This window comes from Dromaius novaehollandiae, chromosome 1, assembly GCF_036370855.1.
Source record: "Dromaius novaehollandiae isolate bDroNov1 chromosome 1, bDroNov1.hap1, whole genome shotgun sequence".
In the NCBI taxonomy this organism is placed as follows: Eukaryota; Metazoa; Chordata; class Aves; order Casuariiformes; family Dromaiidae; genus Dromaius; species Dromaius novaehollandiae.
Genome location: NC_088098.1, coordinates 208,378,831 through 208,405,175, shown reverse-complemented (window position 1 = coordinate 208,405,175; position 26,345 = coordinate 208,378,831). Strand labels below are relative to the sequence as shown.

Below are 26,345 nucleotides of genomic sequence, written 5' to 3'. Positions count from 1 at the left end.
GTTCCTGCATCTTAAAAAAAAAAGACGACTTGTGAAGAGATGTGAAGTTTTTTGTGTTTGTATTCTGTTTTCAGAATGGGAGGGCGTCACATGCAGTTTGGAGGTGCTTGGCTAAGTTGATTGAAGATCATTGAGATATTGACTTACGTTGTGATCACTAGAATTAATTTTGACCCGTGGTGACAAGATTGAAACTGTCAGATATAAAACTTAGTCCTTGGACGGCAAAAGTTTGAGTGTTTCTTGGTCAGCAAAGAGCTAATTCCTTTGCGCCTCTTGGAGAAACAGAAAAGTAGTTTTGTTCTGAACTTAGCTGTGCTTCTCCGTGCTGTCTGGCAATTTTGCTCACGTGTCAGAAATGGAAGTAATACAGCTCTCGGTGGTGCTGAGGAGCTCTGTTTCTGCCCGGCTGCGCTGGTTTGTTCCTTGTCCTTTTGCATGGTGCAACAAAATCCTCGCCTCACTGTGGGGCTGAGCCGGAGCTCTGTGAATGTGGGAGCACAGCTTCGGCTGGCGGTGCCCGGGGACAAAATCGAGCCCTTCGCACCATTGGCAGCGGCGGCAGGAGAAGCAGTTGTGGTGGCTCAGCCACTAGAGGGGAGGCAAGAGCTGCGTTATGGTAATGTGGGTTAGCACTGAGCACCAAACCTGGCGGTGTCTACATAGCGGCGTGCGGCGTGGGACGGCAATGCCTGGCCTCATCCGGCTCCTCTGGAAGCTGGAAGCAACCCAGCTGTGGCAGCGCAGAGTGCAGCGTGGGCTAGCGCAGCTCCGCCGCCTCGGGCAGCAACCTGCTGCTGGGGTAAACTGTGTCCGGTGCTCAAGGCACGGATTTTAAAATAACGTAAATATCTCTGCACTGTGTCCGTGCAGGAGACCGTGGTATCTGGCATGTAGAGGTCGCTGTGCGGGGCTCCGTGCAACCTGCCTCACGCCCTGGGTTGGATAAGAAGGGATCGCACCTTGGGCTTTGAGGTGGGAGAGCTGGAGCCCTCGTCCTTCCTGCTGGCACCTGGGTGCCGGCATCCAAATTTGCTCTCGTATCTTTAGGGTGAAGCTTTCTGCTGTGAACTTGAGAAAAATGACGGGCTGTAAAAGCTTTTTGTGTGTTCCTCGCGTCCGTACATGACTACGTTAGGCCTGTAGATTGCTGCTTTAACTGGTAGTTGGGTGGGGCTCGGTGGCTTCAGACCTCAAGGATAAGCCAAGTGTTAAAGAAAGTGCCTTTCACGCCCTTGTCGTTTGTTTGAATCTTCTGAGTGGTCATATGCTAAAAATGTAGCCAGGTAATGAAGACTGGGCACTTTGATTTGCCTTACCTAAGTTGTCGTGTTGTCTTCTAGTTGGCAGATATTTTTCCATAAAAACGTTGTTCCCGGTGGATGCTGTTGGCCACACCTGGCAGGATCCTGCAGGGAGAAACGCTGGGCTGACTGGCGAGGGAAGAAGCCCCCAAGCAGCCATTCCTCCAGGTCAAGTTGAGGTTTCCTGCGACTGGGCACTGCGGGAATCAAGTACTTTGAATCCTGGTGGGTTACGACAGTGCTGCTATGGTTGCCCTCGTGTGAGCCTAATTTTTCTAGAAGTGGCTTCAGGGTCTTTTTAATAAAGCATTTTCATTTTGGCTTCAGTTTTGGGTTTTCTTACAGCCTCTTACATGTATGTGTAAAATGCAAAGCATATTTAATGAACAAATATTTCAAATGTTTCCAAATTAATTAAAAACAGTTCCACATCTGGAATAAATCCAGTACCTTTCACGGATGGCTTTGACTTCATGCTTTTTTTCTCTTGTGAGAAGCCCTGCAAATATCCATGTGGATGCTTGTGAAAGCCAGAGTTGCAGAATCCAAGCTTATTTCATGAAAGAGGCAGATCTGAAGCCCACAGAGATCAATGAGATCTTGGCCTTTATTCCAGCAGACTTTGGATAAGACCTAATAATATATAAAATTATATAATATTATATGCCTATGCGCAGTCACATATTTTCGGAGTATTATGTCTTGAGTGTAGCTGTGCAAATCTTAATTAAAATGTATTGTTTATCGTGGTTTCAGCTGCTGTTTAAATTCAAGTAGATTTCAGGGGGACTTGAATTAGGCACCATAAAGAAGAAAGTGTTTTTATAATGAACTATTTTTCTGCTCCCTTCTCTGTCCCCAAAAGTAAATAAAATGATCAGATTTTCCTCTATGGGAATGTTGTGATTTCAACTGACACAACTAAGTGACCTAAAGATAGGCTTATTGCATGCATAAAAAATGCGGAGCTGGGTTGTTTGAACTGCATTAGCATTAGAATGAGAAACTGCATGGTGAGTTGGCCAAGGTGACCATGCAGAACTGGGGGGTGCTTGTTCTTTGGAAAGCCTCGGAGCTGGGAATTCTTTTCTGAGCCATAAATAAATAAATCTGTGTCCCGAGCAATTAATGAATACAGAAGTCTGGGCAACTTTAAGCTGTTTTGGATATTTTAAAAAACCCATATGGTGCTTTTGTTAGTGTTGTTGATTTCCATTTTTTTCTTTTATTTCTGTTTTTAAGGGTTTTTCTTTTCTCTTGACCTTCTTTATTTTTGCTGAAAGATGCTGATGAGAATATTTTTGCCAGTGCTGTGCTAGATGTAAAACCGCTGTTAACTCCCGCATTGAATTCAACATGTGCTGTACCAAAATGCTGCCCCTGAAACTTTTCATCTTCCAGATACAGCTAAGGATCACAGGCAGCTCAGCGCTTAGGCTGCCTCATCTTTGGAGTCTCCTGTGGCAGCTAGTGCTAGTTACTCCAGGGGCACCAAGAAAATTGCTGTGCCGTAATCGTACTGTGAATGCACACAGAGCCATTCCAGGGGATCTCAGCGTGTTTTACAGACCAAAACTAATTAAACCTCACAACATCCACAGGAGGCAGATAAGCATGAATCACAAATAAGTGAGATGAAACACGGAGAGGTGAAGAGCTCAACTTTCTCATGGTAGTGAATGAATGAAGAGGAATTATAGGTGCCATGTAGCTTTGGAAACCAGGCTGCAGGTGACTTGCTGAGAGCGCTAGCCTTTTGGAGACTGCCTGCATGGAGGCGGTTAATATTTGCAGTTTTGCATCCAGCACTTGCCTTCTAGAAATGAGGCGAGTTCAGAGCCCCTCAGCTTCGTGTTGCCTTTTGGGGAGTTCTCGGGGAACCTGCACAGCAAGCGGGATTGGGGGAGGTTGTCTGGTGCTCCCTTACCCTCCCCACACCATGCTCAGACGCTGAACTTGGGTTTTCTGAATTGACCGGCTTTGTCTGGGGTCCCACCTTCTAAGTGCTGTTTTGCATTAAACAAAAGTGTCTTGACAGGATGCATCAGCTCTTGCAACTGCTAACGGCTTTTGACCGTTGCTGTGTTTTCACTTCACTGGCATAGTATTTCTAATAATTTCAGCTCTGATGTGGTCTTTGAGATAGGAGTATTATTCTCAAGGTTACTGCTGTGGTCAGTCTTAATCTTAGGCAAAAGAAAAATAGTGCTGGAGAAGTGGAACTACTGCTGAAACTACAGCAAAATGAAGTGGGATTGAGAAAGTTCATTCGACAGCTTCAAGCGCGCAGCAGTACCAATATGAGCGGATTCCTTGAGAAAATCCAAAGTTTTTAGCCTGTCTGGAAACCTGTTTATGAAATTACAGAAGGATTTTAAAGAAAGCAATTTAAAGAAAAAGCTAGGGAAATACCAGATAATTACGGTATTGCAAGCCAGACTTGCAGATAATAAGATGCAATGCAGAAATTACCGTCAGGGCATGCTGTTCAAGTGGGGTGCTTTGGTAAAGATAGAGATAAAAGGAGTTGTGAGAGGAAAGCTATGCTCTTAATTTCTATAGCCTTTTAAGAAAAAGTCTGAGGCAACTAAAAGGTTGATTGGGCTGGATCAGCTAGCACAGTGTGTGAAAGCGAGCTCAGTGCTTGAGAGGAGAAAGCACCCGACAGAAAGCAGCAAGGTGTTGTATAAGAAGAAGCTGGTTTTGGTGGTGAGAAATGAGGATCAGCGCCAGCACTGATCCGGAAGAGGGGAAGCGTAAGGAAGGAGGCAGAATTCACTGATGATGTAAGCATCTCTTAACTGATGTGAAACCCCCTTTCCTCCCAAAGCAACATTGAGTAGGAAGAGAAAGGCAGATCAGTTGCCTTTAGATACGAATACAGAGGCAATGAGGTATTTAACATTACCTGTGGAAGAGGAGTAGAGTTTCTGAAAACTGGAGACAGGGCACCAAAGAAGCAGCAGGAGGATGGCAGTGCCTTTTTGCCATGTCAACACAGTGCTTGATAGCAGCAAAAAGAGCTTCAGAGTTTTACGACATGTCTTTAGGTAGGAGTCTGGAGTTGGGTTATTCTGGCACTTGGCTATCTTCTCCAGAGGTCACATTTGAAATACTGTATGTAGCTTAGGTTATGTACTTATATAAAGGGCATTAGAGATGTGGAAAAGAATGACCCCAAGGGCACTTCAGTTCTGCTCGGATATAAAGGTCAGAGAGAAAGATTATATGGGCATCCGGTGGAAGAAGTAGTCATTTTAAGGTATGCGCTCTTATAGAGCTGCGACACATACTAGAAGTGAAGAATACCAAAGTTCAGCAAGTCATGGCATCTGGGTGGAAGTGCTTTATAGGTCGTGAGTGTTGGGTGGAATAAGCTGCAACAGAAATCAGGAGAATAAATGGATGCTTGCTGAAAGTGAGCCTAAAAAAAATAGGGATTTGTCTTGATGATCTATGGGCCAACATTGAAGAGCAGGAGTCAGTTGTGCATTGGCTTCCTTACTTTCGCCCCGTCTGTCTTCCTAGAAAACATCCCTGCGAGTGAAGTGTTGATACTGGAGCATAAATATGTGTCTTTAAATTAACTCCAATAACGTGGGCATATGTCAGTTCGTACTAGCATTTGGTGCCAATGCAATGGTTTTCGGACCGCTGGGCTGCAGAGAGCAGTGGCAGGTTTCAGTATTTCTCCTGCTGTATAGTTTGCTGACAAGTTGGAGCAAATGACAATCTCTGGTGCATTTGTGACTGGTTATGCAGTTTAATTAATGCCCATCGTTAAAGACTTCTGAACAAATCTCGTGGAGGTGAACAACGACCCAGGGAAATCTGCCACGTGCTGCTTCATGCAGCGGCTCGGTAACGAGATGCTCAGAAGGGGCTGCTTGTACAGGGCACACAGAAGGGTCTCGTGTTTAAAAGTGGCTTGTTAGCTTTTGGGTTTTCAGCTGTAGCATGGCTGAGCTCTTGGGGTGTCACACGCTACTAAACTGGCCGGTCCACTCTGGAGCTGATGTCCTCGGTGGTGATTTAGAAGGCACATTTATACAGTAGTCTCCGACTTCATTACTACACTGTTTCCTTGGATACTGAGCATTTTGCATATCATTACAAGGGGGACGTTCACAATGCGTGGTGGCTCTCTTGGTTTTAATAAAGTTTTTCGTATGACTTGATTAGTGATTCGCTTTTGCCTTTAATCTTGTGAATTGAAGAGGAAAAAACAAGAGGAAGTGATTTTTGTCGGCCAATTTGCACAACTTCCTTTGAGCCGAGGACAGGTTTCGTTCCATGCAGCGTGGAAATCCTGCATGTTGCTCGTGGAGTTATGCTGCTGAATGGGTTTTAAATAGGGATTGAAGTGCTGCTATTCACTGCAGCTTCAGGTTCATGCTGTTTGGGAACAATCTTACAATAGCAGAGAAAAAGCTGTTTAAATGCTGGGCAGTAAACAAAATTTGTCTGGGGTGTGCAAGTATTTAGATACTTCATGTGTCTGTTTGGGACTCTGGGGTTTAATAGAGTTCAGGGTGTTTCTTGAAGGTACTTTTTCCTCCTTATGCAGCATCTTGGGTGCTTAAACTCACATTGTTCATCAAGCAGCGTAGGCTGTCGGGATGCAGGAAGGATCCCTCCCACCATTCCCACCTTGTGCCTCCCCTTTTCTTTGCAGCTGTATTGGGGATTGGGCCGCTCCGGCCCCACTGCGAGCAAAACCAACACCACCAAAAATGAGAGGGTGGTGAGCATTGGACAGGCAGTTTGGTGGCCTCGGTGGCTTGTGCCACCATGAAGTGGCCCCCAACCCGTGGTGTGAAATGGCTCTGCTTCTAGGTGCCGACACGCGGAAGGTGTTTGGTTCGGTCGTGGGGGTTCCCCACCTCGAGGCCGGCGGAGGTTTGTGCGAGCCGCTCTGGGGATGCCCCGGGCTACCGCGCTGATGCCCCGGGTTTGCATGGCATTGCTGCACGTGAGCGGGGAGCGCGCAGAGCCGGGAGCGCTGCAGCGCCTGCGCGTAGCCCCCTCGCTGGAAACGGTGCTTTTACATGCACTGGAGGAGCGTTACGCAAACGACTGTTTGGGAACAACATTTTCACGTGTCAAAAAAGAATCAGTGCTTTGGCGTTCTTGGAGGCTGCTCTGGGCTTCAAAACATCCCCCAGAGGCAGCAGAGCAACAAGGATTTACGTGCTGAAGCAGCCGTGACTGGCACAAGCTGTGTGCGTACGTGAAGTGCAGGTTCAAGCTGGACACAAGTGAAATACGCTGTGTGTGTGTAGACACCCACGCTTGCACCAGAAATCTGGCCACTTACTGAAAGGGGCTGAGAAGTTTGAACCAGTTGCTTTGAGTGTTAAAAGAACTATGTTATGGTCCTACCAATGTTTTCTGTGCAGGCAAACTATATATTGCATAGTTCATTTAATAAAATCCTTATTCCAGAAACCACTGAATACAGAGTTTAATACAGTAGCATTTGGACATAAATTCTAGGGATACATGTAAGATGCATTTTTTTTTTTTTGCAGTCTGCTCAATATTATTGCAGTTCTCCTCACAGTGACTTTCATATGCCAGATGCCATTGAGAACCTTTTCTTATAAAAGAGATACAGAAATTTCATATATTCACAATCATTTTCCCCTTATCCGTAATAGTGGGTTTCAAAAGTGGGAAATGTTTGCTTTTCTTTTTCCCTTCTGTATGGATTTTTAATATCGCAAGGTTTGTTTTAGTAAGCTGATAAATTGCTGTTTCATAACTCTTACTTTTTTTTCTTTAGTTTAAGAAATAAAGGAAACAGATATCGCAGCCTCATTTCAGGCAAAATTATTCCTGAAGATTTTGATTTTTGTCCCGAAGCTTTCTGACAAAGCTCTCCTATTTCTTATTTCTTTTAACCTTTCTGGAGGTTTCAGGGGTCGGATAGGAAGGACAGACGACTACCAGTCTGCGTATAGCAGAGTTTGGGCACAAAGGAACTGGCTGCAAGCGGCGCCTTGATGCATGGGCCTCAATTTCCAATTTAGTTTTAAAATCAGCAACAACTAGCCTTCGCTGGACGTGAGCTAACAGCTAATATTTAGGCTGGCGCCATTTAATTTCAGGGAATTTCAGGTGCCCCTTTTTCCCCATCTCTTGGCAGAAGAAAAGGATGCTCCGTGGGGAGGGGCTGCTGCAGCAAGGTCAGGAAAAAATAATTGCGTGATCCCCTCTTTTGCGGTTTTTGCCCCGTAATGCCGGTGAGCGTGGCTGCGTGGTGACAGCGGGGTGCCCCGAAGGATGTGGGTGCTGGCGCGCGCCCGAGGCAGGCAGCATCACCCGGCCGAGGGAGCGCAGCGGCGGGGCGCCCATGCAGCCTCGAGCGAGTGGCGCAAGCTGCTTGTGCCTGTTTCCCCATCGGAAAATTGGATGAGTGAGTTGACTTCCAGAGATGAGTGGAAACTAGGGGACCAAAGGGCCGTATCTTCAAAAGGGGGATAGGTGCTGCAGCATGGAGGCTTTCCTGAAAGACGGTGGATGTAGGTGCTTTGGCCATTTTTTCCCGTTTGTACTAATTTCAGGAGGTAGGTAGCAGCCTGCTCTGGAGTAATTACTGTGTCCCAGCGTGGCAAATTGTGAGGCTTCGCACGTGGCCTGTGGTGCTTAACTTGCTTAAAAAGCTTCTTGAGGAGAAAGGACAGATTGTGGCTCTGTAATGCCATTCCTGCTAGTTTTCCATGAGGGACTCCTGTTGACATTTGAGGGAATTACACGTTTCTCAAAAAGAGACCCTGAAGCTCTGCTAATGAAGATGGCTTAAAAAAAAAAAAAATTGTATGATTTTTGACATGTGAATCTGGCTCATAAATGCAATGATGCTCTTGCTGAGGTTCTGCCTCTAATGCCAAATAATTTAAAGGCACTTTTCCACGGGGATTGTCTGAAGTCTTAAATAAGAAGGATTTTATTTAATCTAGCGTATGGTCATTGCCATGAAGATATTTTCAGCAGATACTGTACAGTGGTGTCTGTTACTCTACAGGACCTAAGTAACTGCTGGGCTGGAGATAACTCTGTGGCTAGATGAGTGCTTATGGGTAACCCCTGTTCTGGCACAGAAATAGCGGCTGGTTTGTACCTCCAGCTGAAATTGCGATGTGTTTTTGTGTTTCTGATTTACATTTTTAGCACTGTTCCTGGTCTTGCTCAGCGTTCTGGGAATGTTCTTCAAACTCGGTGTTTATTTTGGAATGTCGGTTTTCCAGCAAACGAATATGTGATTAGCAATTAATGGTTTTGCTAAGAATAAACAAAAGCAGGCGGCTCAGCTTTGCGTAGCGATCGCTGCTCTCTGGAACTCGTAGTCGGGGCATGCCTGCAAAGCTGGGCTTTGCCACCACGCAGCAGGCTTTGAGGGACTGTCGTCTGTGGGCGCTGAATGGCTGAGGGGGAAAGCTGAAGCCACGGTGGTTTGAGTTCATGTTGCGTTAGCTAAAAAGCGGTTATCGTCTCAAGTATCTATGCCTGCCTTGACCATTGGGAGGGGGCAGAAACATGCACGGATTCCGGATATATTATGTGTTTGGATTTGGTGGGAATTTCGTTGTGCAGAAGGTTTGGGGTATTGCGCCTTTGCCTTGGTAGCCGCCTGTCAGGATGCGGATGCCCGGTGGGGACTGCACAGTTGATGCTTTTGTGCAGTGAATGCTGATCTGTCGGGGCACCATCAGCGCTCCATTGCGTGCATCAAAAATAGTGGATTATATTCCATTCAAAATAATTGGATTCAGTGCCTTTCATAGATTCAGGTATTTCTAACACAGATAATAGGCCTAGGCCAGTTTTGGTGGAAAGCTTTGTTCCTTGCAGTGCTTTGGCCTTAACACGTGGGCTAGGAATGAAATTTGTGGGTTTCTGGCCTATCTTTGTTCAGTTTAAGGCTAACTCCATGCACTTTCCTATTTCACTCACAACGTCTGCAGGGAGAAGTCCACTTATCGTCTGAGAGAAGCTGTGATGTAGCTGACCTGATACATCTGCCTGTTGCTTCCTCCATGGGCCGGCTAACCAATTTCCATTGCCTAAGCTGCGTGTAATTTTAAAAAGTAAAGAGTAGCCCTTTGTCTAAACACTGCCTGTTTAAACAAACTGTGCGTTCCCTCTGAATTTCTGCACAGAAGGATGTGGAAATAGTGACCGTATTCACCAGCGATTATTTCTCTTTATTGTCTTTATGTGAAGAATTGTGGGCATAGGGCTGGTCTGAGTTTTCAGACGCTAATTTATTAGAGGGCTGGCTGGAGGCAGGTTTGGGGGAGCTGTGTTTCAGAAGATGGTTGCTCAGCAGTTTCTGGAAGTTGGGGCTGTGCAGACTTCTCAAGTTGGTTGCTCCAGAAATGAGGACAGCTCTGTGTGACGTCTGCTGTGGGGTAGCAGGTGTCAGCGCCCTGCAGAGTCTTTCCCTGTTGATAGAAAAATCAGCACTACTAAATCCAGGTTTCGTTCTCAAATCTCAAACTTGCTGAGAATCTCAATCAAAATATTTGCTCCCTGTGCTTCAAGCCTGATCTCTCGCTGTTTGTCACAGCCTTCTCAAAAAGCAATGGCACCACAGAACCAATAATCTTGTTTCTAGCCTCAAGAAAGAAAATTCTTTATTCTCTGGGATCATAAGATTTAACTGTTCCCGAAATGGTTGATGTGTTTAATTTTTTTTTTTCCTTGACTCCACTATGTGTCCGTGACTTCCTCCCCTTCCCATAACCAGGTACAGAGGTTCAAGAATAGGTGAATTTGGGTCCTCTGATACTCCAGGAGCTCATGACCTTCTGTCGTTCCCTCCTCAATGCAGAAACTTCGAACGGCTGCAAACGAGGCTGTTTCCCCAGTTGTAGAAGTGGATCATGTACCGCACCACTAGCTCTGAGCTATCTGTTTCCCCTCCAGTTTGGATTTTCCCCATTCATCTTTATGCACTCTTATCCTCCTTTCTGCCCAGTCTGAGATGGGGGCAAAGGTTTCAGTAGTGCCTATGTCCCTGCCACAGCCACTTCTGCTCTGTTTGTTTTGTAAGTGACACCGTGTTGGCTCAGGGGACACCTCGCTAGGTACCGCTTACAGGACCACGGTGTTCATGTCACCTGCTGGGATTCTTGCTCTGTCTCTGCTTCTCCCTCTCTTGGCTTTCCCTTCTTGTCCTGCCGACTCCAGCCTTACCAACTGTTTCAGCTCCAGAACCTCTCCAGCTGGGACCACCTCTCTGCCTATCCATGAGGAAGTCCTCATGAGTCAAACCTGGAGCTGGGCTTATTCCAAGGTCCAGTGTGGAATAAAATGCTTTATTGCATAGTCCGCTATGTAGAATCCTTGCTGGACTACCATTACTTTGACCGCTTTGTGTAGCATATTGTGTTCTCTTCCTCTGATCTCCATTTTGGGTTGTGTTTTTTATGTGAGGCTGTCATTCTGGCAGGAAGCTTTTGCATGGTCATCCCTCTTTCTGCTAGCTTCCTCTTGCCTGTATATAAAGGTCTGGACCAGCTGAGCTTCCCTACCTCCACAAATTCAGCAACTGAGATATTCTTGATGAAGTAGCTATTACTTCCTCTGAGAGTAGCAGTTTACCCCTGCTTCGTACACCTGTATACCTATTATGGCCCTGGAAACAGTAGCTGTAAATCTCATTGACTGCTTTCTTACTATAAACCATAACTGAATAGTTTATACAAGATTGTGCAAGCTGTCAGGAGGAATATGTGCAGTATCCAGAACACAGAGCAGACCGTCCGAAACAGCTAGCAGCACCTAGAGCTGGAGGGAGCGAGTTTGACGGCAAACTACAGCAAAAGGCGGTTATGACTCTCTCATGTCATACCACAGTGCGAACTGAGCTTTGCATGAGGCAGATGGAAGATGCTTTCTCAGCTGTAGATCTGTGTGCCTGCCATGTTCACATCAGTGCCGAGTCCACCACGGTCATGAGGCACGCGTTGGTGCTTATGCCATTGCTCTTTGTGCTGACCCTGCTGCATTTCCCTGGGCACTGTAAAAGGTGGAGTTCAGATTGCTGTATGGTTTTGTATAAAGGACTGCCTGATTTTAATTGTATTTATCACTTGCATTTTAGTAAGGGTAACATTTTCAAAGAGCCCAGTTGAATTGCCCTGCATAAATCCCACTTATGTCCCTATTTATGCAGCTGATGGGTGCTTAATCATAGGGTGCAGTTCTGCCTGCCTGTTCCCACCAGCACCCAGCTCTTTGCAGCCATGGAGCTCTCCACGTGTGTAAGTGAAGGCTCTTGCCCCGATATTGAGTTCTGCAAGAACTGGTGGTTTGTGGGGTTCAGAATTAATGGGTAGTAAGGGGAGATTGGGGAAAGACCAGTGGTGACAGAAACAGGACTAAGCAGTGCTTGATTTCTTATACTTGCATTATACCTAGACAGAGCTTTGAGGTCAGGACTCCCTGTGTGGATTCAAAATATTTTTATGAGACAAACTTAAACAAGAGAAAAAAATACTGTAAAGCCAAATAAACAAGAAGTAGTGTCCTTAAATGTGTTTCATGAGGAAGCCGGTAGCCCCCAGGAAAATAACTGGCTCATTTTGAAGCTGCCCAAAAGCTTCCCCATTTTACAGTGATTACAAAGTAGGAGCCTGGGGGCACTGGAGATACACAAAGCATGAAAACTGTGTATCATTCTTTGTTTCCGTCGGGGTGGACCACCAAGGGACAAGCTCAAATCCCTTGTAAGGTTGCTCCCTGGAATTCCCTTTTGACAGATCTCACATGGCGGCAAATTATTCCTCCCCTCTCCCCACCTCTACCCTTTCCCCAAGCCATGTCTCATCCTCGAGGGGAAGGGAGAGTCAGAGAGCCCCTCTGCACCAGCTCCTCACGTCCGCCTGGCTCCTGATCGCAACTGGAAGCATTGATGAACTGATACTTGGCAGAAATTGGTGATGTATGGAAAAATCCCGGGCACCTGCTAGCAAAACAAAGTTATTCATAACATACGGCTGGGCGGCTAAGCCTTCACTTCCTAGAGATGGTCTGGAATTACACTTGCTCCATGCTGAGTGGCCTTTCTCCCGTGTGAAATTATATGCAGGCAGCAGGAGGATTTGCAGCTTTAAAGAAGGCTAGAATTTGTGCTGCTGTCTGTTGCAAAGGGTTACTCTTCAGAAATGGTCATTTTGTCTTCATCTTCTCTTTTGGGGATAAACATATCACAATATAATCATATATATCGGAAATTACATCTTTGTGTTCATCAGGGAGCAGGTAGCCCTTTGAGTATGTCCCCTCAGGGAGTAAATCTACTATCGGCGGCTGTCAGAGTTTTTCCTCCCTCCTGCTTAGAGTTGAACTTGACTTTTTAATACATTTCAGCGTGGCACAAATTTTGATCCTGAATTCTTATTTCTTTTCCTAGGCAGTAAATTGCTCCTAAGCCTTTTCTAGCTGGATAGATTACTGTGGGCTATAATTGAATGCAGTGCAAAGAAGATGCCTCACTAGAGGAAGTGCCATTTTAACGTGCTTTTCTTCTTCTCATTTGACAACTTGCTAATGATACTAACTGTGTAATGAGGGCAGAATATAATGGCTATCTGTAGTCCATTGCAGTGGTTTGCTCAGACAGAAGTCTTGGTCTTTAAACTCCTCGATCAGTATGGTCCATGTGCTTTAAACAGGAATTTCCATGAGTTCTGGCGATGCACAAAGGAAGAGATGCTTTCCAGGAGAGGGCAGTGATGTACACAGGGTCTGACCCCCTTGCAGTATCAAGAACAAATTGTGAAAAAGGTCTTTTTCTGTCACCAGTGCAGCTTGATTAAAGAAGTAAGGGACAGCTATAAAATGATCAAGTATGCTTCTTAATCCTCATTGCACCTTTTTTGTTGTTGCTGAAATGCAGATACCTGTGACCCAGCCGTGCAAAAGGTTCTGTGTGGGCAGATTGCTGTTGCTGGTGGAAAATCACACTGAGAATACGAGGCTTCGTTCAGGCGAATGGGTTTGCCTGGGTGACAAGCTTTCAGGATTGGTATCTTGATGATGCTGTTAGAATACACAGACTACTGCAGATGTTGACACTGTTTGAGTGATGGGAAGGAGTTATTTGCAAGACTGAGGTCACTTCCAACAAAATCAAGAGCTGCTGTTCCTCCTGTAGATGCATTACTTTGCTATATACTGTTTAGACTTCATATGCATATGAAAGTCATGTTCTTCTGCCACCTAAAAAGGGCCTTTACATTCTGAAGTATACTCTTTTTTTGCTGTGAAACTACCAATTTAATGAGTGTAATTTAATGGAATTTAAGTAGATACCTTTTGAATGGGAATTCTGACACCCTTAGCCTGTCCTGAGAAAGGAGTAGAGTTTCCGAATGCAGTATTTCTCCGTGCCAGGTGGTCACCATTTCTCTTCTGTCTGAGTAGGCATCTTGCCTTTCTCAGGGGAAAATACAAATCAGGGTTAAAAACCTTTAAGCCAGACAAAACCTAGGTACGTGTATACCTCAGCTCTCGAAAAATTGTTATCTGAAGTCAGGAGATTGTGGGTTTTTTTGGGTTTTTTTTGTTTTTTTTTTCCTCCTAGTAGACTGAAGCCCCAAGGATACAAGAGCTGTATTGTGTTCTTTCTTTTGGTGAAGATGAAAGTTCAAGCATGGATTGATTGTTTTGTTTTGTCTTGTAATCTCTTCTCTTTCAAAGGTGTTGAAGAAATTCTTAAATACTTTTAATATATTAGGTAGTGACATCACCTAAGTTACTTTACCCAACAGCTGTCTGGAAGAGTTCCTTTTTCAGAGGGTGTAATTGCACTTAAAGGATAAGTAGAGATAGAGAAGACTCTCCTCTTTTCCCTCTTGTGGCTGGCTGAAAGGTTATTCCTTCTGTCTGTTGAATAATTTTACCTGATGTATTCTTTATTTTTTGTAAAACTCCTTTTGGCACTTGTTTAATGTTTTCAGTGCTTACCCAAGAGGTATAAATATACATAGTTTTCTTTTTTTAAGTGTTTTGTGGTATGGAGGTCTTTGAGGTTAGAAGAATTGGCCCTAGGAGTGGCAATCAAGCAAAGGATCACATAGCACTTGTTTGATATCTGCACATTGACTTAGAGCCCCAGTTGTGGTGTGTGGGAATTGTGGCAGTTCTTGGAGCTTTAGTCTCCGTTCCCAGTCTGGTGGGGTATTATGCTTGGAAGCAGCCCAGACTGAAAACAGTCAGAGCCAAGAAGGAAAAAAGAAATTATGCTCCCACCTTTCTGTCTTCCTGTAAGGAGCACCAGCCATCTACAAGTCCATGCAGCTACTTTACAAGGTTTGGGTTGTATAGGTAATCTTTGTTAAAGGAGTGAAGAACAAATGGCTGAGTGGAGAATTAAATGTGAAATTGTAGATTTCTCCATGATACTGAAGCTCATTTTAAAGAGTATTAAAAATGGTGATGCACCTTTTTATTTCTCCATTCCTCTCTTCCTACTTCAGATTCAGAGGATTTAATATAAGCTGGAGTGGAAAGGTGCTGGACTCTTATTTTGAGTCATCTTGTCTGCCTCCCTGAGAAGTTGGAAGGAGGTTTTGTTTCTTAATTACTGTTCTTGTAAAAGAGCTGTTGCTTTTCTTCAGACTAACCTTGTCAAGCAATATCAGGGGATTTTTTTTTTTTGGAGTGATTGCTGCCCATATATTTAAAAATCAAACACAAGTAATCACAATCTTTCTCCTCACTTGAAACTGTAACATATTTTTGACAAGAAGGGCCTTTAAAGAAATGCCTCTTAATTTATGGTGGATTGCTTTGTACTTTGTTTCTGTAACCTATCGCATTACATTTCCTGTGTGTTAAGTGTGTATGTATTATGAGCTCTCAAAAACAAATATCCCAGAAGAAAGGAATTCAGTAAATGAATAAAACATTCTTGGGTAGCCCAAGTGGCTGTTTAATAGTGCATCCATTGGGAGTCTCAAATAATGTAACGATGATGGTCACGTAAATATATGGATAGATGAGTAACTTCGATGCAGAGCTTGTTACAGTGCTACATACCACATAAAGTAAAATCAAAGTCTAAAAATGCTGCTTAACATGAGGGTCCCGTTTTTCCAGGGCCAACCTTGAAACTATACCTAAAAATATACAAAGTGGTGTGTTTGTGTGTGCATATGTATACATAACTAAAACAGACACACACATATGTTTATGTATATATGTTTGTGTGTGTGTATCATATGTTGTTCCTAGGTTAAATTTATTATTTCTGGACTGATCCTGATTGCACTGAGTCACAAAAACTTTATGGACTTTGTTGAAATGCCTGGCTTTACAGCAATGTATCTGAGATTAGGCCTCGGCCCTGGAAAGGGACATAAGGATGTCATGTTATATTGCCTGGGTTATACACAACTTTTTCATTAGGTTCTCCTAATAACATAGCTTTGCAAATACCTATTTTGATGCCTGTCTGCCAGTGCAGAGTCTCTAACCTTGTGTATGGCTAACCTGAAGGTAAAATTTTCAATCATTTTCACTTGTACGAATGAATTTCTTAGGAAAACTGATTTAAGATTGTGGAGGAGCTGGAAACCTGCTGGTAATGGCCATTGGGGGAGAGCGTGAACGGCAGAGAGAAGCCAGCTCAGGCTGAGCTACGGTGTGGACAGGAGGAACTAGGCCACCAAATGTGGCATAAATAAGATAATACTATTCCCTTCATTACTCCAAAGAGACCTAGGAAGCTGCAGAGCCGAGTTAAATAAAGTCTCTGGGTTCAGATGAAGCATAGCATCAGTCTCCATCGTCAGCCAGCGAAAATCCACCTTCTCATCGCTGTGGGTGGAGGCTCGTACTGCCACGTGGAGGGAAGGTGCTGATGTGCTCTTGGGACACAAGCTTGTCTGTTGAGTTTTTTAAAAATACCATTTCACGGAAGAGGCCCAGCCACCACATTTCTTCATTGGTTTGGTCTCCCTGATTAGCATTTGTAGATTCTCTTGGCTGGCTTGTCCGTGGCTGCATACAGTACAGCGCTTGTACTTCCACTGGACAGCATCGTCTCCCATGCTAGGCTGAAGCAGCAGGTTTTGGTGGCCGTGTTCAACGTGGCTGACATAAAGCCCCGAGAAAAGATGGGGCTTGGAGATTTCCGCACTGCTGAATTAAGCTGTTGGACGTTTGTTGTGCTGAAAAATAAAGTGTCACTGCACACATCTTTCAGTAGAGCAAAATGGAAACAAAACAGAAGAGTCTTTCCCAAGTGCAGTAGAAAAATATCCTTGCTCTCATCAATCGGGGATCAATCTGAGTGAACAGGACCCTGGCTTCCCTAAAGCGCATCTGAAAACTGTACATACTCAGCATATAAACTATGTGGGTTTTCTTATGACTTGCATGATATGGACACAGCAATTGAATGGCATATTCAATCAAGGCACTCCCACATGTAGCTCTATGTGGATTTGCCGGTTATTTGAGTATGTGATTCCAGGAGGTGATACAATCTGTTTTTATTTTCTTTTTAAAGATTTCCCTTTTTCAGTTGTTGAAATATAGAAGAAAATACAAAGGAAACAAGGGGGAGGGGAAGAGTTGCATGTGAAAATAAGTGTATTGAAAGACGAGCACCTTGACAAACAGCTGGGAGAACTGATCAAATTGATTAATGTGTTAGGCAGTGGAATATAGACTGCGGGATCAGGAAGTTAAGTGTTTCGTGTGAACATTATAACATCAATGCAATAAATTGATTGGCATTAGTACTTAAAACTGCAGTAGTCATTCAGTTATGTTGGAAGTGATAACTAATAGGAATTCATATTCCAAAACTTGCATGCAATTATCTCCTAGGGGATATTGAAATAATGCTGGAAATTTAAATTAACCCCTGTCATTACCGACAACTTTTCCTATCGTTTTCCACTCTGTATTCTAGCTTGGAGAAAATTACATTTTCAAGCAGCTTTTAAATGACAATGAGAACAATATATGTGTGTAGTGGGTCTTTTAATAATTGCCCTTTAAAATTGATTTTTATGATTTTCACCAGTCAATGTACTCTGTCTGTAACAAAGAAGGGTATTCTCACTGCCTAACTTTAAGCATCTAAGCAGTTTCCTCAGGCTCCTTTCCTTTCCTTTCAGTGGAAAGAAGTATTCAGCAGCCTCGATTGCAGCTTCTGAATCACCTCCAGCAATCTCTGGCCGGTCTCTTTGCTTACCCTATCTTTGTTTAACCTCCACATTTAGGTACCTGAAGTGAGGCACTGAATATTTCGTTTGCCTGTATGGAGAAACTCCAAATCATCCTCAAATGGCTGGTTATTGATCGTATTTAGATACTTCTGTTTATAATGCACCCTTTGAAACCAGTTGGAAGGTCCTTAGTGACTTCAGGATGTGGCAGGAGTTGGGACCATTTATGGGATGAGGCAGACTGTGGGCAGTGGAACTGTGTGCCTCATTTGTAGCCCAGTTCTGCTTGGAGATGCCAGAGTGGAAATTTGGTGCAAGCTGGAACTGGCTCCATGTAAGCAAGAATGCGTTCAAGCACTTGGTCAGAATGGCCAGTTTGTAGCAGGCCAGCCGGTAGGTTGGAGGAGACCTCTGCCTTCGTAGGGTGAGATGTGGATTCTGTAGAGCAAATGATATGGAAAAAAATGCATGTGTCCTCTTTGACTGTATGTTACTCAATGTATTTGGTGGATAGTGGTGATCATAATTACAGATGCATTATATTACCTATGCCAGGGCAGATTTAAATCTCATAGACAATCTCAACTATGCCATTTTCTAACTTGAGTCCTTACTTGAGAACTTTATCAAACAGTTTTATTTTCTTCGTTGTATTTTTGTCTTCTGTCAAATCTGGGTATGTGTATACATATGCATGTGCATATGCAATTATATTTAAGTAGCCATCATTCTTTCTTTAATTTTAATTTTTGGTCTGGTACTTAGTAATGTCTGGCCAATGCACCTTTTCTTGATGGCTCAAATTTCACTTATTATGTGGTCTTTCTTAACTGTCCGTGTAAAACTTGATAATATTTGACTATTATGTGTTGCGCACACAACAGTAATCCTATCTCTGTCCCAAAGATTGGAACTAAAAATGAGTTTTCCAGTAAACCCTAAGAACTAACAAGTTTAGGCTTAGTTGAAGCTACTGGTGAATAAGAACAATAATTCCTATGTGATTCACCCTCTTGTATGAACTTAGTCAAATATGTGTATTTGATTTTATTCTGAATTATGTGCATGTATGTATAGGTGTGGTAGGGTCCCATAGTTTTCCTATATTTAAAAACAATGCACGTGCATACACACACACACATATAAAAACATAATCCAAAATCGGTGTTTTCATATGCACGCACATGCACACAGACACATACATATAAATAGTGTTCTCCCTTTCTATTTTATTAAATGTGCAGCGACTATTTATTGCATATGTTTTATTTATGAATTGAATAAGTGATTTCAAAATGACTGGTTTTAGCACAGTTTTTATCTCTTGATTAACTATTTCCCTTTTCTCTTTCTGTCATAGGGTGAAAGAATGATGTGATGGAGGTGAATATGGGCTGCTGGTCAGGCACACGGCCACCTCTGTCTTGCCATGCCCTTCTGATTTTCAAGCTTCTGGCTGCCATTTGCCAGGCAGTTGAAGGGACAATCCCGCTTGGCTTTCACTTCACACATTCCACTTACAATGCCACAGTGTATGAAAATTCAGCAGCCAGGACCTATGTCAACAGTCAAACAAGAATGGGCATTACCTTGGCTGACCTTTCATGGGATATCAAATACAGGATAGTGTCTGGTGATGAAGAAGGCTTTTTTAAAGCTGAGGAAGTCGTCATTGCTGACTTTTGCTTCCTAAGAATAAGGACTAAAGGTGGGAATTCTGCTATATTAAACAGAGAAATCCAGGACAACTATTTATTGATAGTGAAAGGGTCAGTCAGAGGAGAGGACTTGGAAGCATGGACAAAAGTGAACATCCAGGTTTTGGATATGAATGACTTAAGACCTTTGTTTTCGCCAACCACATACTCTGTCACAATAGCAGAAAGCACTCCTTTAAGGACTAGCATTGCACAGGTGACCGCAACAGATGCGGATATTGGGTCCAATGGTGAATTTTATTACTACTTCAAAAACAAAGTTGATCTCTTTTCAGTTCATCCTACAAGTGGTGTTATCTCCTTAAGTGGCCGATTAAATTATGATGAGAAAAACAGATATGATCTTGAGATCTTGGCTGTGGACCGTGGGATGAAACTTTATGGAAACAATGGAGTAAGCAGTACTGCTAAGCTTTATGTTCACATTGAACGTATAAATGAACATGCCCCAACTATAAATGTAGTAACCCATATTCCCTTCCCATCAGACAAGGAGCCTACCTATGCAGTTGTTAACATTGATGACCTAGATGAAGGAGCCAATGGAGAAATTGAATCCGTTTCTATTGTGGCTGGAGATCCTCTAGAACAGTTCTTTCTGACTAAAGAAGGTAAATGGATGAATGAGTACAAAATAAAAGAAAGAAAACCTATTGATTGGGACAGTTTCCCTTATGGTTATAATCTGACTCTCCAAGCAAAGGACAAAGGGTCTCCTCAGAAATTTTCTGCAGTTAAACTGCTCCACATTGCTAGTCCCAAGAAAGAAAGTATCCCAGTGAAGTTTGAAAAGGAATCATATGATGTTTCAATCAGTGAATTTTCACCTCCTGGTGTGGTGGTTGCAGTAGTTAAGCTGGTGCCTGAACCACAAGGTGTGGAGTATAGAATGTCTCCTAGTGAGGATGCTGAGTATTTCAAGATCAATCCTAGAACAGGCCTAATTACTACTGCTCGTTCTTTGAAAATCGTTCAGAAGGACCTCTATGATTTAGAAGTGTACATAAACAAAGGTGGCAATTTGAAAGCACGTGTTACTGTTGGGTTAGAAGATGCCAATGATCACACTCCAGAGTTCCAGCAGCCTTCGTACAGCTCGTTCATCAACGAAAGCGTCCCTGTGGGATCTAGCGTTTTGGCAGTTTCAGCAGTTGATAAAGACAGGGGAGAAAATGGATACATAACATACAGCATTGCCAGTCTGAATTCACTACCGTTTACAATAAACCAATTTACGGGTATTATCAGCACATCTGAAGAACTGGATTTTGAGTCCTCACCAGAAAGCTACAGGTTCATTGTGAGGGCTTCTGACTGGGGTTCTCCCTACCGTCACGAAAGCGAGGTGAATGTCACTATATACATAGGAAATGTCAATGATAACAAACCCCTCTTTGAAAAAGTAGCATGTCAGGGAGTGATTTCATCTGACTTTCCTGTTGGTGGTCACATCACGGCTGTTTCTGCAATAGACATAGATGAGTTAGAGCTTGTGAAGTACAAAATAATTTCTGGAAATGAACTTGGAATTTTTTATTTAAATCCTGACTCTGGTGTCCTGCAACTTAAAAAGTCTCTAATTAACTCTGGCATAAAGAACAACAATTTTGGCCTTAAGATAACAGCCACTGATGGAGAGAACTTTGCTGATGCTATGTTTGTTAATATTTCAGTAGTTCATGGGAAAGTGTCCTCAAAGACCTTTAGCTGTAGAGAGACCAGAGTTGCTCAGAAGCTAGCAGAAAAATTGCTCAAAAAGGCAAAAGCTAATGTGAAGCTCAATTTGGAAGATGGCTTTCTGGATTTTTACTCAGTGAACAGGCAGGCACCACATTTTGACAAATCCTTCCCTACCGATGTAGCAGTTTCAGAGGATCTGCCAGTCGGTGCCACCATCCTAAGGATAAAAGCCTATGATGCAGATTCAGGCTTTAATGGGAAGGTAGTCTATACAATTTCTGATGGTAATGCAGATAGTTGTTTCAACATTGACATGGAGACAGGGGTACTTAAAGTTCTTATGCCCTTAGACCGTGAAAAAACAGAGCTCTATCTCCTTAATATTACAATTTATGATTTAGGAAATCCACAGAAATCTGCATGGAGACTGCTGACTGTAACTGTAGAGGATGCAAATGATAACAAGCCTGTTTTTCTGCAGGACAGTTATTCAGTTAATATTTTAGAAAGTACAAGTCTTGGTACAGAGATTATCCAAGTAGAAGCCAGAGACAAAGATCTAGGATCCAATGGGGAAGTGACTTACTCAGTATTGACAGACACTCAGCAATTTGCTGTCAACAGTTCTACAGGAGTGGTGTATGTGGCTGATCAACTAGATCGGGAATCAAAAGCAAACTACACGCTTAAGATAGAGGCTAGGGACAAAGCGGACAATGGCCATCAGCAATTCTCTGTTGTGCCTCTGAAGGTTTTTTTAGATGATGTCAATGATTGTTCTCCAGCCTTTGTACCATCCAGCTACAACGTGAAGGTCCTTGAAGATCTGCCCGTTGGCACTGTGATCGCTTGGTTGGAGACTCACGATCCAGATCTCGGCTTGGGAGGTCAAGTCCGCTACTCACTAGTGAACGATTACAACGGGCGATTTGAGATAGACAAAGCGAGCGGTGCCATCCGCTTGAACAAAGAGCTCGATTACGAGAAGCAACAGTTCTACAACCTAACTGTGCGCGCAAAAGACAAAGGGCGTCCGGTTTCTCTGTCTTCCGTTTCTTTTGTGGAAGTTGAAGTGGTGGATGTTAATGAAAATCTCTATACGCCCTATTTTCCTGATTTTGCAGTCATTGGATCTGTGAAGGAAAACTCACGCGTTGGTACAAGTGTTTTGCAAGTTGTCGCTCGGGATGAAGACTCTGGGAGGGATGGAGAGATCCAGTATTCCATCAGGGATGGCAGTGGCCTGGGCAGATTTAGCATAGATGAAGAAACTGGTGAGTCGCCTTTCTGATATTTTTTTTTCCCTTCATAAAGCTTCTTGTAAAAGTAAAGCTTAGGCATTGTTATTTTCTACCCATAGTGGAAGAAGTTCAATTCTTCATAACAGGAGGGAGAAAATTATAAATAAATTTTTCAGGCACAGCAATGACATGATTTAATTACCTGGTTACATTCATCACTCTGTGGGTGTGAAATAATACACATTACTTTTCAGTAGCTATGTGATGACTCCATTTAAAAAGCAGTGATACTTATGTAATGACTCTATTCCAACCACTGTGTTATTTGCTGATAGCTGTAAATTACTCGGGCCACTTCCACAGACTGTCACAACGCTCGTGACCTTGAATGCAATGTTAAATCCAATGAAAGTAAATAAGGAGCACAAAATAAGGATTATTTCATCCTACAACCTATTTGTGGTCTTGTTCTTACTGTCAGTGGGAATCATTTTTCATAAGAGTTAATAGTTTGGAGCGATGTGCCATTCTGTATAATGACCTTTCCTTTAGCCTGCGTTGTTCAGCAGTGTAGTGTGTGTGTGTGTGTGTGTGTGTGTGTGTGTGTGTGTGTGTGTGTGTAAAGGTATAAATACAAGAAAGTTGCATTCAGTCTGTGCTAGCGTGGCCTTGATGCCAGTAGTATTATGAACATCAATGTTAGAAATTATGATTAGTAATTATTATTGTTATTAGGAATTATTAGAAAATGTCAACAGAATGAAGATTTTTAAGATGTTAAACTTTACTACTATGGCAGCCTACTGTAAAACACAGAAAATGTCAGGTGTAAAGGCTTATAGTAGTAAAACAGTTTACAAGCTGGCTGTTTAAGTGTCTGATGGTTGTTGGGAGTAATAGTGCAGCTGTGGTACTAGAAAAGTGAGGAAATTAGAAAATATTAGTCAACAACTTAAGAAATTATATTAACTATGTTGGGTCTGTGGGTTTACCGTGGTTTAAGCTGACTTTGCCTTTTGTATGCCTTTTTCTAAAGCTTTTAATTGAGAATGTGGTATTAAAGAATGCGATTAAAATGTATGCTTTGGCAAATTCAGACTGTTTAATCAAATGTCAGTGTTCTAAACTGAACGTTATGGAAAACAGACGACATTACAAATGCTGTGGAGCTTGTTTGAGCATAAGCAGTGACAATATTTTTATTCTATTTGTGTATAGTGTCTCTGCTGCAGCTGTGCACAGATAAGACATTTTAAGCCTTGTGTCCAGAAACGTCAAACTTGAGTGTCAGAAGTCAAGAGGCCGCCTACTCTAATTTCCAGAAATGTTAAGAACGCGCATATCCTATAATGTTAATAGTAGCTGAAGGCACTCAGGTAACATTATTTAGGCAGTTGAATGTGAATTTCAATTATAAGCTCCAGGGTTTGAAAATGTTGGCCTATGTCCTTACTGAGTTGAGTAGAATTCAGCTAAACAGGTCCTTTAAAGGCAATGAGGCCTTGCTCCAAATGCTGCAGAGTTGTGAAAATCTCAGGATTTGGCTTTATTGAACTGAGAGGAATGCTTAGGGAAAAGTTTTCCAGGAGACTGAGTTAGTGAATGTGTCTCTCTAATAAATTAACCAAGGTTTTTACCCTGTGTCTGGACTGGTTAAGGTGATATCCTATAATAAGTTAGGGCTGCTGTTCAATAAAACATAAAGTGTGTTTTGACATCAGTAGGAATTGTACTCGATATTCCACATTAAGCACATACTTAGTTGTTTCTCTGAATTGAGATCTAATTCAGGGGGGAAAAAAGTTTTAAAAGGTGCAAATCTATGTCTTTCACTCTTTCATAAGTATTTCCATGGAAATAAACCACCCCGTTACTTTTGCAGTTTCACTAAACTGTCCCAAAAGGTTATGTCATGAGCATTTAAATATACTCTTGGATTCCCTTTGTATTTCTTTTCTCCAAATGAATGAAGAAAACAACTGTTTGGTACAACTCAAGCTTTCTTGAAGCCTTCTCCAAAGAACACTTGGTCGCTTAATTGCAGACAGACTATCTGGGGAGCTAGAAGTGAAGATTTAGGAGTTGCTCCACGTTGCACTGTTGTAACCTGAGTGCAAAATTTGACCTGCTGTGTCAAAGAGGACAAAACATTAATACTCTGCTATTGAACTGGTGGCAACTTAAATGCTGCTGAATGATGAATCAGCTTTCCAGCTGTAGAAAGGAGCTCTCCAGTCACATATTGAATTAATTTACAAAGAGATAGCTGTTTATTTACTTTCAGTGCAGTTAATTTGTCACTTTTAAACTGACCGACTCTATTGGCTTATGCTCCGTCTTTCCTGAAATTTGTGAAGGTAAGCAGGAGTGTGAAGTACAACAAATCAATATTTTTGGCTGCTGCCTTAATGAAAAGAAGACTGTAGTATCCATTATAATCATTAGGAAATAAACTGGGCCAAATTCATCCTGATATGTGAGCAGGCTGGACTCCAAGGAAGCCTGTGTTTTCAGCACAGTTCTCTTCGAGTGTATTATTTTTATCCTTCCACCATAGTCTATCGTAACTGTGTCTCTCCGTGTTTGTTGGCGTGGTGGCTTTATTTTCATCCCCCTGTAGATAGGCTGCATCTAAGTCTCCAGACTTGCTTTTTGGTCTGGGTACTGCAACGGGCCCTTCCGCATATGGGTCCGAGTTGGTCTGTCGGTGGCAAGCTTAGGAATCTCTCCGTATTGGCCGAGGTGGATCTCTCCATATAGGATATACGTGCGAATCCTGGCACTGCTGCAGCTTGGTGAGGGATGTGCTGTCGGTGTGAGCGAAGCTGGGATTCTCATCCCACGCTGCTTCTCTTTGCCTTGCGTTGTAGGAAATCTGTTTTGAAGGGTTATCGCTGATGCAGTACAGTATTCACGGTTAACTAATCTAGTTCATATATGGTAGTAACCAGAAGTGTAGTGAGAGCTTGCCAAATAGAAATACATTTTACATATGTTCTGTCCCAGAGCCATGTGAATCACGTTGTTTCTGTGGATGTACTTTCCTTTACCAGGTGGTGGAGCCAGTACAGATCTGTAAATCAATAAAGGCTCTACAAGAGAAGGCAGCAGTTCCTGACTTCTCCCAACTCCAGCCCTGGTTTCCATCTAGTAGCCAGCAGGATAAATTTCTCTTGGGCTTACAACTCAGTTGGTTATTCATAGCTAAAAGATAGGTTTAAGGCTTTTTAGAGAAAACAGTAGAACAGTACTTTTTTTTTTGAGAGCTCTATTTGTTGACTGCTACCTCTCAAGTGAGGATTCAGTTTGTCACCAGCCTAGGCATACAGCTCAAATTCATTGGTTTTCCATCTTTATTGGCTTATTTGTTGACTGTCGGTATAAAGGTCACAAGCTCGCCAGTTAAGATCCCTACACAGAGGGACGTGTGATGTGATCTTGCTATTCATGGATTCTCCTTTATTTCCTATACATAACTGCTTTTCTTTGCATCTCTGCCATTCTCTTGGACTCTTGAAATGTAACCTATCTGACAAAATATAGTTGTCTACAGTCAGAGCTGGTCACTGCAAGCTTTCCTTATAGTCAACAGAGAGAAATGGGCACTTGTGAAGCACAATTCATCTTACCCTAAAGTAAAACTGTGAGAGAAGTTGAATGAATCATGCTCTAAAAATGTGTGTTTCTCTGTTGACTATAAAGAGTTGACTAGCTCAGAGGCAGATGTCTATACTAGTTTTGCCCATGAGATATAACTCATCCCTGTTAACTATAGGCCATCTGTAAGCAAGATTACATACTGTCAGTTTTACATGCTAGATAATATGTGATGGTTCCTCTCTACCAGTTTGATGTTTTTAGCCAGGGAATTATTTCTTAACGTGAAGCCTACACCTAAATGTGCCTTTGGAAATAAGAGGTGGAGAGAAGGCTTCTAAGAGTACAAGAAATAAAAGTTGTGCAGCTAATATTTCAGGATTTTTTATTTTTTGAGAATCTAGTGCTGCCCAGGAGCATGACATGCTCTTTTCTGTCTGTAGAAAGTCATCAAGATCTGACTCTTTAGTTGTACTTGCTAAGTTGGGCGATAACCTTCCCTTTATGCAGTTCACGGGCTGTGGAGAAGCTCATGCCATTTCTTCATCTCTAGTATCACTCCCCACCTGGTTGGTTGCTCCAATAATTTTCTAAGCTGTGGTATGTACACCA

At 42.8% G+C, this 26,345-nt stretch overlaps 1 protein-coding gene across 9 annotated transcripts in view; it reads left to right on the top strand.

Moving 5' to 3' along the window:
* The window catches only part of FAT3 (FAT atypical cadherin 3), a 422,304-nt gene that overhangs the window by 71,571 nt on the left and 324,388 nt on the right, over positions 1-26,345 (top strand). For all 9 annotated transcript variants that reach the window (XM_064505138.1, XM_064505137.1, XM_026109215.2 and 6 more), the window contains one exon: positions 18,858-22,169. In XM_064505138.1, the coding sequence (XP_064361208.1) occupies positions 18,875-22,169 (3,295 nt within the window). In that variant the 5' untranslated portion in view covers positions 18,858-18,874. The remainder of the gene's footprint in view (positions 1-18,857; positions 22,170-26,345) is intronic.